Here is an 11106-nt window from a genome sequence, read left to right as displayed (position 1 = left end):
TGTAGGAAATAGGCTACTATGTTGTTTCTTGTGCAAACACATCAGCATTGGAAACCATTGTGAAACAAAATAACAAAAACAGTATTATATCTTTACAGTGGGGATTTAATCAGAATTGTAAATCATAAATTCAGTGATAAATACATCCCTGTGTACCAAGACACTTGGCAAGACAGTTAGTAGCCTTCTCTGTGTATTTTGAAAAGCCTTGCAGGGCAAGGTCCTCACATGATTGATTATAGCTAGCTGTGTACCTATGTATCTTCATGGCACTTGTTTGTGGTTAATGATTAACATGTTCGATAGCAACATTCCAGTTTTTCTAGCTTTCCATCCAACATGTTTAATCATGGTGCGATAGTAGTAATGCTGTAAAGTTGATCTGTATGAATTAGTTCTTGACTTTGTGACTGTAACTCGGACCTGTCTTGCAGTCATTTCTTTACAAAAGCACTCTATGTCAGTGCAGGAGCAAAACTATGTTTTGTTTTTTCATCAAAAACTGTTTTGATAATGACCATTATTGATCTGGCGTCCATAAATGAAATTGTTTGGTGTGTTTATTTATCTTTCGTTTGAACGCTCACACACGCACACACACACACACACACACATAGCCAACTGGTCACAGAATGAGCACTTTAATGCTTTAAAAGGAACATAATTTTAGGTTATTTGTGCTTATGATCAGTATTATGCTTTATCACTATGTAAATGATAGATTGCCTTTTGTTTTGATATTTCTGGTGAGATTTTTTGTGTTTGTTTTTTAAACATTGCTAAGAGATGTACCAATGTAACTATTGATGTTTGTCAATGTTAGTTTCTGAGGTTAAGTACAGTGTTTTTTTCTTATAAATCATGGATATTAAAATGTTTGCATTTCTTTGATTTCCCTCTTATCAAAGTCGAAAGATAGAAACTTTAATTGCTGGTCTAGTTAGACCTTTTACTGGAATGGACTATAAGTGAATTGTCTACAATATCAATGTAGCCAAATTTGATAAAGCTATGATTTAACCGTTAATGATTGTATTGTATTAATCGAGTAGGTCGGTAAGTGTGCGTTCCTGTGTTCATGGTTTTCGGAGCTCTACTATCTTGCCTGCCGTATGTTCGAGTCCTCGCGGAAATACTGACGTGTTCACACTAGCCTGCACGAGAAGTAGCTAGTTAGCTAGCTAGGTAGAGCCGGGCAGTGACACAGCGGCCGCATCAGGTAAGAAAGGACTGTCATTGAGCATTTCATCTCTGATTGCAAACACAAACAATTGACGCAGACAGCTAGTGAAATCAGGAAACAAAAATCAAAACTGTTGTATAATTCAATGGATAACTGTAGCTATCAGAGGATTGTGTGATTTCTAATTGGGCTAGCTCGCTAGCTATGATTCCGTTGCTAGCGAAGTGCCGTATCTCCGGAAGTGAGTTGTCAAATGTACCAACTCCTTGCTGGTAGTTGTAGTTCAACATTCCCCTGATGCGCGTTTTTCGCAATGGTGAGGGAGGGGTAATAGACTACAAAGGTGTTGTTTCAGGTTTAAGGCATAACACTCGGGAGTTGTGGGAAGTGTAGTGACATATTTTTCATTGCACGACCGATACGGGTGAACTGTAGCTGTACTAAAACTACATAACCCATAGAGCGAGAATTTGGGGGAAGGGGCAAATTATATTTAGATGGCTAGTTAGCTATTTCTTGAGCTAGTTTGTTAGCCAACGTTTGTAACTTAGAATAACATTACTGATGAAACGTAATTTCCAGCTGAACAATATCAGTGCGTTATTTATTGAGTTGTTGTGATACGATGTGCCGGAGAGGCTAGATGGCTAAATATGACTTGTGAGCTTGGTTGCTAGTTGGCTTAGCTAGCTAGCTATTTAGGCAGCTAGCTAACCACGAACAACTCTTCACGGTCTCACTTTGGTTTTCTACAGGAGCATAAATGAATCATCGATGTACAATACTCAGTACAGCAACACAGTGTAGCTACCAATCAAATTTCTGTAACGCGGCACTAAACTACAAGGCAAAGGTGGGCAACTACCTAGTAATTTCATCATCCCAAAGGTTTGATAGCTACCCACTACAGCACTAGCAAGTCATTGGTTAGCAATTCAGATATGTCATAGGTAGTAATAGCAGTAAATGTCGCAATCTGATTAACGCTAGTTTCAAGTTACAACGGCAGTGTCTAACGTATATTGTTGATTCCTCACAGAGCTTTACTAGATCTTGTTCTTTTGGTAATTTCCCCCCGGTGCCAGTCCAGTCCCGACACGGATATCAATCTCAACCCCCCCCCCCCGCTATAAACCATAGATTGTATTAGTGCAATTGCTATGTGCGTAACGTTACCTAACAGTAACAAGTTCTCGACCCATGTTGGGTCCATCCCATCATAGTTGAAGGAGCACTGTTCAGCACACACAGGCTGACATCTGACCGTGCTATACACAGCGTCGAGGGATATGTTGTTAACTAGTTTTATCTGCTGTTCTAAGTCAAGTTTTAGTACATGTAGGAAAGGAACCAGTCACTGAGTTTAATTTGTGTTAAGAACACACATCTACAAAGAATTGGAGCCATACAACTAGAAACAGCTGTGTCTTCTTCACCCTGTCTCTTCTCCTGAGGGACAGCCTGCACCGGTAGGGCTGGAGGCTTGGAGCTACTTTAAGCTCACAGGATACTTATTATTGGCACATGAAAAAAGTAGAGGATAAAACACATTTCCTTTGGCAGGTTGTGGAATTAATGCCCTATAATGTCTTCCACAAATACAGGCACTTTCTTAAAAATCCCTTGAAGAAAGCTAATTTATTTTAAGGCCAGGTTTAATAGACTCTATAGAAGCAGATTCTGTTTTTTTAGATCATTTTCATAAAAAATATAGGCTTTTCTTTTCATATTTCTTATTGTTGGAGCAAAGCATTATGGTACTCATAATATATGAAGCTAAAGATTTTACATCTTGGTGAAATTACAGCATGGAATCCTTTTAGGAGAGACTTGTTCATGTTCTGTCCCAGATCACAGGAAAATCTAATGCTTAAATGGAATTGAATTACACCTCAATCTTTATTATGAAATTGACTTATGACAACACTATTACAAGGATATACAACATAACCTTTTTTATTCAAAAGGAAAAGGACCAAAAAAGCAAATGAGCTGTGTGTTGACATATCTTTCTTGCCTCTGGACATTACCTAAGTAAGTTGGAAGCCATTCCACCATCTGACAAACTTGTCAAACGTCTCAGCCTACCAGCTACAATGTACTCAAGCCTGGGAGATGCTAGCCAGTGTGTAGCTTACAGACTCTGTTTTAGCCAGACCAGACGCCTTAAGTAGACTAGACTGATGCTAGAGAAGCGTTACTAATGGAAATGTTGTCTGTTTCTCTCCTCAGACAGAATGTCAGAAGGGGACAGTGTTGGGGAATCGATCCATGGGAAACCATCTGCAGTCGCTACCTTTTTCACACGGCTCGGACAGGTAACTTTTCTACAACTGAGCTTAAGGCTCTCATCAGATCTTGTCAATTAGGGATGAAATGTTTTGATACTGGGTGTTGATATCGGCACGATCTTGGCCTAAACACTGAATCATATCAGAAAATGTGAATAGTAGGAAACCGATCTGATCCCCTGACATAAATTGATTTAGCCTAAACCATGCTGCTAACACAAGTTCAAAAATTCATATTTCCTGCTAAAACTAACATTGTGTAACAGACGTTAATTAAATTGGTGTTAGTAAAAGGCTTTACTTTGGCATAAATCAGTCATGTCATTGTCTGTATTTTTGAGAAATGTTTCTATATTGGATTTTTTTCAGAACCACTGTGTTTTGTACCTCTTACCACAGCGTGTCATGTCTCGTCCATCTTCAGATTTCATAAAAATATCACACCCACAAACATAGGCTACATCATAGTAGACATAATTTATTTACACACAGGTAATGTTTGCCAAATATTTTAGTAGAATATAATGCTCCAGATAACTTGCAATGGTCTGTGTGTTTAGTTCTGATGGACGTGTTTTGCCAGCGTCGCACACCAGCAGCACAGTGGAGAAATACACTCCAGTGTAATACTTACTGTGGTTTCAGTTTCCTACCTCCAATCGCATCTCCTTTATTCTTTCTTTTTTGTTGACATACCGGTAATTAAATATATTTGGAATTGGCAGATACCTAAAGCTTTGTATTCAGTATTGGTATCAGCACTGAAAAGGTGGTATCAGTGCATCCCGACTGCAGATGCGGAAGTGCACATCAGATCTTCCAAATGTTAGGTTCAGCCAGGCATGAAAAGACAGGGATAAATTTGTCATGATTGAGAACCAAGTAAGATCTTTGTAGATGAAAATGGGAATTTAGAATGTTAATTTAAGAAGAACTTATGACAAGGATAATCATCAGATGGTCCATCCCTGTCCAATGGCACCGCATCTCCTCAAAGTGAAAGAGAAAGAGAAACCCTATTGTAATGTTTTTTCTAACCTTACCTGTTCATAGTTAAAAACAAAACAAAAAAAAAAACCTGTTCATAGTTGATCTTCTCTACCACTGATGGTTGCATTCTGTTTAATTTGTGTCTTTGCTCTTCCAGATCTATCAGTCATGGCTAGACAAGTCAACACCGTTCTATGCAGTGCGATGGGCAGCCACTCTACTACTTACTGCTGTCTACATGATCAGAGTGTACATATTACAGGTAATTACAGCACCTCTTTGCCTGTTACTGACATTTAAAGGAATGCAATGATCTTGAGGAAAGGAACCCTTCAATCAAACTATGGGACAGTAAGTTGGGGAACAGTTTCACCTCTGCATGTCTAGTGTTGACTGCGGTATAGAGCACATGCTAATGCTTCTTAGAAGGGATGTAACGAAAGTTTGTGACACAGAATTTTGTGGGAAAAAAATGTATGATATGCATTGTGGAGTTGATAAAACGTTCACGGTTTCAACTGGTCTAATACCTAAGAAAAGTTGTTCAGAATGGTCTTTTCAGTTTTGCATACCACACTGGAGAGCACAAGGCTAGCACGTTTTAGCTTGGGGCAAGTTTTAGCTTGAGGACTCTCACTCTAAAGGCCCATTCACATCTAGAACGATAACTATAAAGATAACTATAACTATAAAAAGATTTAAATCGTTATAAGTAAATAGAATGTCTGTGTTCACACTACAACTGTAACTATAAAAACATCCAAAACAACAACTATAACTATATTCTTGGTTCCATCTCAGAGCGATTTTTCTGGCGGTAGAAACAACGATAAAACATTTTCAACCAATTAAACTAAAACAAAGAAGGACGGGGTGGGAGAATTCAATAGTTCACTGCAGTGACGGAGCTGCTGCTGAGGAACTGATTACAGAAGTCCAGAGGAACCCGGCGCTGTTTGACAAAGACCACCGCCTCTAAAAATGTTGAAAAGAAACGTGACATACCGGTCGGGATCGGAACAGCTCTTGGGATTAGCGGTAAGGCGTGTTTACTGACCTGGAAGCTAGTTAAATCGCTACCTTTTGCTAGCATGATGCTAAGAAAATAGCATAATATCTTGGCCAACCTGACCGCATATGCGCTATTATCCTATGTTTTCAATATGACCGGGAGGGAACAACAGACCCCTCCAGTATCCTGTTGAAACCCATTTAGCCACGGTGAAGTTACAGGTGTTTCTCTCAACATGGGCTACAGGAGACTTTACTTTTTGATCCACAGTAGATGTAGTGTGCAGAGTCTCCTACTGGTAAAGAAATGAATAGCTTCACTTGGAGACCATTAGTACCATTAGCAGTCATATAAACAAAGCACAATAATGTCATGAAAGCGCCATAAAAGAGCATTATTATCTGCCATCTCCTCTCTCTTTTGCGGCAATGCATGAACCCAAATCCTTCGGCTATTTCGTTATTTACTTTAGAGAGCGAGTAAAATAAAAGCACGTCGTTAAAGTAATCATGCTCCATTTTTTCTCTGAATATTCGGCACCGATATCGTTGTAGTGTGAACGCTTGAGCAACAGCATATCGTTATAGTTTATAGTTATCTTTATAGTTGTCGCTCTAAGTGTGAATGGGCCTTAAGTCTGCTGTGTGGCAGCATTTTGGGTTTCAAATTGAGGAAAACAGCAACAAGACAAGACTGTTCGCAAGTATTGTGAGAGAGTCTTGTCTAACAGGTAACACTAGCAACATGCTGCACCCAGTCGCTGATATGTGGTTAAATGTTGTGTTTTAAGTTTCACAGGTAGTAAAAACATAGCTGTTTTTCTTAAAAAGTGTTAAATGTCTTAAAAAATTTAGAATTTATCTTAGTCACCCTATTAATGGATTGTACTTTTGTTTCTGTTTTCCCTTCAAAATTATAAAGGGATTTTTCAGCCGTAATTGACTTTCAGATCATCATTTCAGATTTTGCTAAAAATATTGTGACAATATCAAACCATGATCCAGTATTGTTTATCAAACCGAACCATTAGCAGAACGTATCGTTACAATCCTACTTCTTAGATGATGCTAAGCTAGCTTGTATTGACCACTAAGCAGAGTGTGCCAATGCATTAGCGTGAACTGTAGCAAACTAAATAAATTCTTGACACCCATAGGCGAAACTGCTCCCAATCTTCTTGTTGCATAACAGTAAGTTAATGAAGGAAAGTTGGCGTATTCCTTTGTGTTTTCTTATTTACAGTGTAGTATGCACTGTAAATAAGTCCTGCAGTATGCTCTTGGGCAAGCATTGTGTCATATTAGGGCTTTCTCTTTGATAGCAAAGAATAACACAGTGAGAATGATTGTATGGTTTGGTTTTTGTTTGCTTTTAGACTTTAGTCGACTTGTCTGTTCTGATTCCATGAGAATATGTTTGCTCTTTACCATGTGTATATGTGAATTTTACTAAGGAATGTACATTTTTGTGAGTATTGGCTGCCCGCAATGCCTGTTAATATGGTCATGCTCCTTATGCTGCTTTTCAGGGTTGGTATATAGTAACATATGCTTTGGGAATCTACCACCTCAACCTGTTCATCGCTTTTCTATCACCGAAAGTGGATCCTTCACTGCTTGACGAAGGCAAGTTGACTCAACAAAATCAGATCAGTCTTTTGTGATGTGGGCATGTATAGCTGACAGTGGGCTACTTTTGGCAGTGATATCTGCTCTTACATTCAGGCTGCCATTTACTTGACAAGTCATATTTATGTTAAATGTCAATTCCATACAATGTCAGGAAAATCAGATGTTGCTAATGATGCATTACACTTACATGACACAGGCATGCATCAGATTGTTATTCTGAAAGCTTGTTCACAGTAAGTAATCATCAGAATAACAGAATACTGTTATTTATACATTTGAGGATTGAGTTGAAATTCACTTCAGACCATTTTTGTGCTGGAAACATTAGTGAATGGAGATGGATACATTAAAAATAAAATTACCTTTAATCAATAATCCATGACATTTGAATGTAAATAAATGTCCATTTTACTACTCTCTATTGCCAGTTGATATAACACAATAGTGATTCAAACTGTATCCAGTTCATGAAAGCTTTTACACTTGCTGTTCTAAACTCCCGGTGTTGAGTAGCTTGTTCCTGGGGGAAAAAGTCCTCCGGTGAACAGGAAGTGATGCATTTTACATTTGCGATAACAACAGCAGCAGTTTGTTTGGTATAAATAGAAAAATAGGAAATTGAGTCTTTTCTAGAAAATAAAACATGAATTAGTATTTTCTATTAAACATAATATTTTTTGCTCTCAGTGTCATGTTTTGGATTGGTGGTTGTTGGCCTTATGCTGAATTGCGACTGAAGTTCATAGTTGATCCAGCTTTTTATTAACCACTACATCACTGTGTGTAACCTGTCTCACCTGCAGATGAGGGCCCATCCCTCCCTACCAAGCAGAACGAGGAGTTCCGCCCTTTCATCAGGAGGTTGCCTGAATTCAAATTCTGGTGAGAGCCCACCTCATGGCCTGGCCATCCGTCGCTCTCATCCGCACAGCGATTGCAAATTATCTTCTTTCAAATGACCTGTGTGGTCCCAGGTTGAGTCATGCGGCACTCATTTGTAAGAGGTGGTAGCAATTTATCATAAACCAAAGATACTGGGTTATTGCTTGGGTATTATAATTAGTTTGTGTGTGACCCTATGACCCTACAAACTATATAATCTTTGTTTGCTGAGATCCACCCCACCCCCCCTCTCTGGCGTAACTTTACTCTGAAGGGCCGCCCGACTGTTATTAGTCTTCTAAAAGTGCAGCTTAACGAACCTGCATTGGGACAGCAGGAGTTCATATTGTTCAAAAGCCTTGAGCAGGTAGTTTTAAGCATTTTAAAAATTGTGTATCAAAGCAAAACGCTATTAAACTATTTTAAGGTATGTGTCAAGGCAACCTTTCTTTGTGTTCTACTATTGGAAAGTTGTTTTAACCTCACATGACCTTGCGTGTATGTGTGTATGCAAACCCTCTTTCCACTTGTGTATTAAAGCAGGAAGAGTGGAAAGTGGTTTTGCATCAGTCATCTTACAACTTGCATTTGCCTGGTGTGTGAATAGATAACCTTTGGTTCCTCTTTGCACGTATGTTTTAACACTGCCTGTAACCTAAGTTGTTGTGGCCGGGGGAGTGGAGTAATTTTTCCAAAAATGTGAATATCCTATATTGTCTAGATGGTCTATTGTCTATATTGTCTCTGTATACATAATCTATCCAGTTAACAGCTATAAGTAAGAGTTTAGGACATTGTTGATGCATGCTGCCTCAGTGGGATCATTATGGTAATACATTGTTTTAATTGTGTTTAATTGTTTGTTTGTTTTTCATCTTGCCAGGCATTCGGCAACGAAAGGCATCGTCATCGCCATGATTTGCACATTCTTTGAAGCCTTCAACGTGCCAGTGTTCTGGCCTATACTTGTAATGTACTTCATCATGCTCTTCTGCATCACCATGAAGAGGCAGATCAAGGTAAAAAAGCTGGGCTGAGCCAGGCCATAATTCAGTTACTGCAGTTGATCCAAAAAGTGTGCTGTGGAAGAGGCATGTTGTGAGCGCAAAAGCAAATATGTCCACATGCACTGCATTAATTCTCATGCCTGAGTATTCTGCATGAGCCCTAATTCCTTTGAAAGCACCTGATACAGCCAGTAGGGCTGTACTTGTCTATGTACTCTATGTATGTTTGTATGTATGGTTTAAATTCGTGAAAATGTTTGAGCTTAATGATAACTGTTGCTAATTCTCCTTTCTTCTCTTCCCCTCATCTCTAGCATATGATCAAGTACAGATACCTACCCTTCACACATGGGAAGAGGACTTACAAAGGCAAGGAAGACACAGCGAAACCTTTTGCTAGTTAAAAACTCCCACTTTCCCTTCCCCTCCTTCACGTTTGAAATTAAAATTTATCAAAATAACAAAAAGATTAAGTGAGGAGTGACAAGGGTCAGTGATTTTTTTTTGTTTTGTTTTGTTTTTTTGAGGGGGACAATTTAAAAAAAAAAAAGAAAAAGAAAAAAAAAGAATTTTGATCCATGGTTGACGGTGTTTGATGAGGATAGGAGTGGCACGGATCAAATTAGCCTGGAAACGTTGCCTTTGTCTATTAAGGGGTATGGGAATTTCTGTTGAGGACCTTGATCCTCATTTTGGGATTGGTCTGCATTTGTTCAGTAGTAGGTGAGACACAGTGCTACCTTTTGCCTTTTTAACCCCATGGGGTAAGTATAAAGTCACCAGGAAGGAATCACACTGAAAGGAATTGCAGTGAAATTCATTTGTGGTTTTTTTTTTTTCCCAATGATGGTGATTCCAATAGATCTCCGTCTCCCAAGTGAAACAAATCTGCCAACTTTTGATTAAGACATTGATACCTACTCATTTGTAACAAGTTCTATATGGAAAGTCAGTAGTATTAGAGCAAAAATAAATAACATGATTAGATGTAAAAGTTGAAATCTGAAGGAAATGGTTTTCAAGTTGAATCATTTTGTCTCTTGTGATAAAAGTGTGCTGCTGCTCTGGCTTCAGAGGGTCCCATCCAATTGTCCTCTATACTAGATGCAGACATTTGTTTAGAAATTAGTTACATTTCACTTGAATATGCATTCATTACACGCATAAGATACCTATCATAACATATCTATTCTTGACAAATTGATGACATTTTATTAAAATAAACACACTCGGCACACATAGTTTTTCTTAATTGGTGATTAGCTTGAGTTGGCTACTAATGCAATTCTTATCTGATTCTCGCTGGCATAGCCAATGTAGGAAGTACCAATATGGATTTTTGTTGACTTCATGTTATGTTTTTCGTTTTCCCACCACAGCATGGGATGCATAATTCAAGTTGAGTGTCACTAACCTCCAACCCATTTAGTCTCCTGTAGCCCTTAGTCTACCTTTATCTCAGTTCTCTGAGCTTTTGCGCCTTGTAGGATTTAACAGATTAAATACTGTGTCATTGAGCACTCCTGGAAACCAAATTCTGTAACCATTTACGGGGGCATTTTGCTTGATATGGCAAGGCAATGAAGTTGCTGTACGTGGGCGTTTTACACAATTCTGTTACTCTTTTAGTCAAAACACACACTACCTACAAAGTGTGCTACCAGTATTTTCCGTCAACCAAGCCCAAGTCATAGTAAATTTAAACCTGAGATACTAATCAAGCAATTACATGTTCTCCCCCGAAGACCCTTGCTCTTTGAAACATTGAGCCAGCTGTGTTTCAAAGCCCGGGGTCCATTCCATTTATGTAGACTAGCTGGTGTACTCCCTTTATATTGTGTTTAGTTTAAAAGATTTATGGTAAATATCTAATCATTCCAAGCAAAAATATTGTTCTCTTTCTTTCTTTTTCAGAGGAAACATAAGAACATTGAGATTGAGAGCTTTTATTAAAACAAATGGATGAAGGGGGTGACGATCACACTTTTTTTTTTTTCTCTAACCCTAAGATTTTTTTTTTTGCCATTTTTATCAGTATGCTGGGGATCTTATAAGTGTTTGCAGTAGTATTTTTGGTACCCAGAGACTTTTTTTTTTTTTTTTTTTTTTT

General features: G+C 38.4%; 1 protein-coding gene across 3 annotated transcripts; it reads left to right on the top strand.

Moving 5' to 3' along the window:
* Positions 1 to 1157: 1157 nt before the first annotated feature.
* Positions 1158 to 11106, top strand: rer1 (retention in endoplasmic reticulum sorting receptor 1). Of its 3 annotated transcripts, none has more exons than XM_071923643.2 (8): positions 1158 to 1219; positions 3416 to 3501; positions 4622 to 4726; positions 7005 to 7101; positions 7911 to 7989; positions 8873 to 9008; positions 9311 to 9365; positions 10911 to 11106. In XM_071923643.2, the coding sequence occupies exons 2-8, from the start codon at positions 3421 to 3423 to the stop codon at positions 10919 to 10921; spliced, it is 564 nt and encodes a 187-aa protein (XP_071779744.1). In that variant the 5' UTR covers positions 1158 to 1219; positions 3416 to 3420; the 3' UTR covers positions 10922 to 11106. The 3 variants fall into 3 exon arrangements, with proteins under 3 accessions (XP_071779744.1, XP_071779741.1, XP_071779742.1); XM_071923641.2 differs by adding an exon at positions 1939 to 2036 and having other exon boundaries at positions 1161 to 1219; positions 9311 to 11106; XM_071923640.2 differs by having other exon boundaries at positions 9311 to 11106.

Source organism: Centroberyx gerrardi, chromosome 14 (genome assembly GCF_048128805.1).
Source record: "Centroberyx gerrardi isolate f3 chromosome 14, fCenGer3.hap1.cur.20231027, whole genome shotgun sequence".
Classification (NCBI taxonomy): domain Eukaryota; kingdom Metazoa; phylum Chordata; class Actinopteri; order Beryciformes; family Berycidae; genus Centroberyx; species Centroberyx gerrardi.
Note: the sequence above shows the minus strand (reverse complement) of the source record. Positions and strands in the feature narration are given on the sequence as shown.

Coding starts and splice junctions, on each gene's coding strand:
- rer1 (XM_071923640.2), top strand. CDS start 3,421: ATGTCAGAAGGGGACAGTGTTGGGGAATCGATCCATGGGAAACCATCT. Junction 3,502..4,621: donor TTTTCACACGGCTCGGACAG/GTAACTTTTCTA, acceptor TTGCTCTTCCAG/ATCTATCAGTCATGGCTAGA. Junction 7,102..7,910: donor TCCTTCACTGCTTGACGAAG/GCAAGTTGACTC, acceptor TCTCACCTGCAG/ATGAGGGCCCATCCCTCCCT.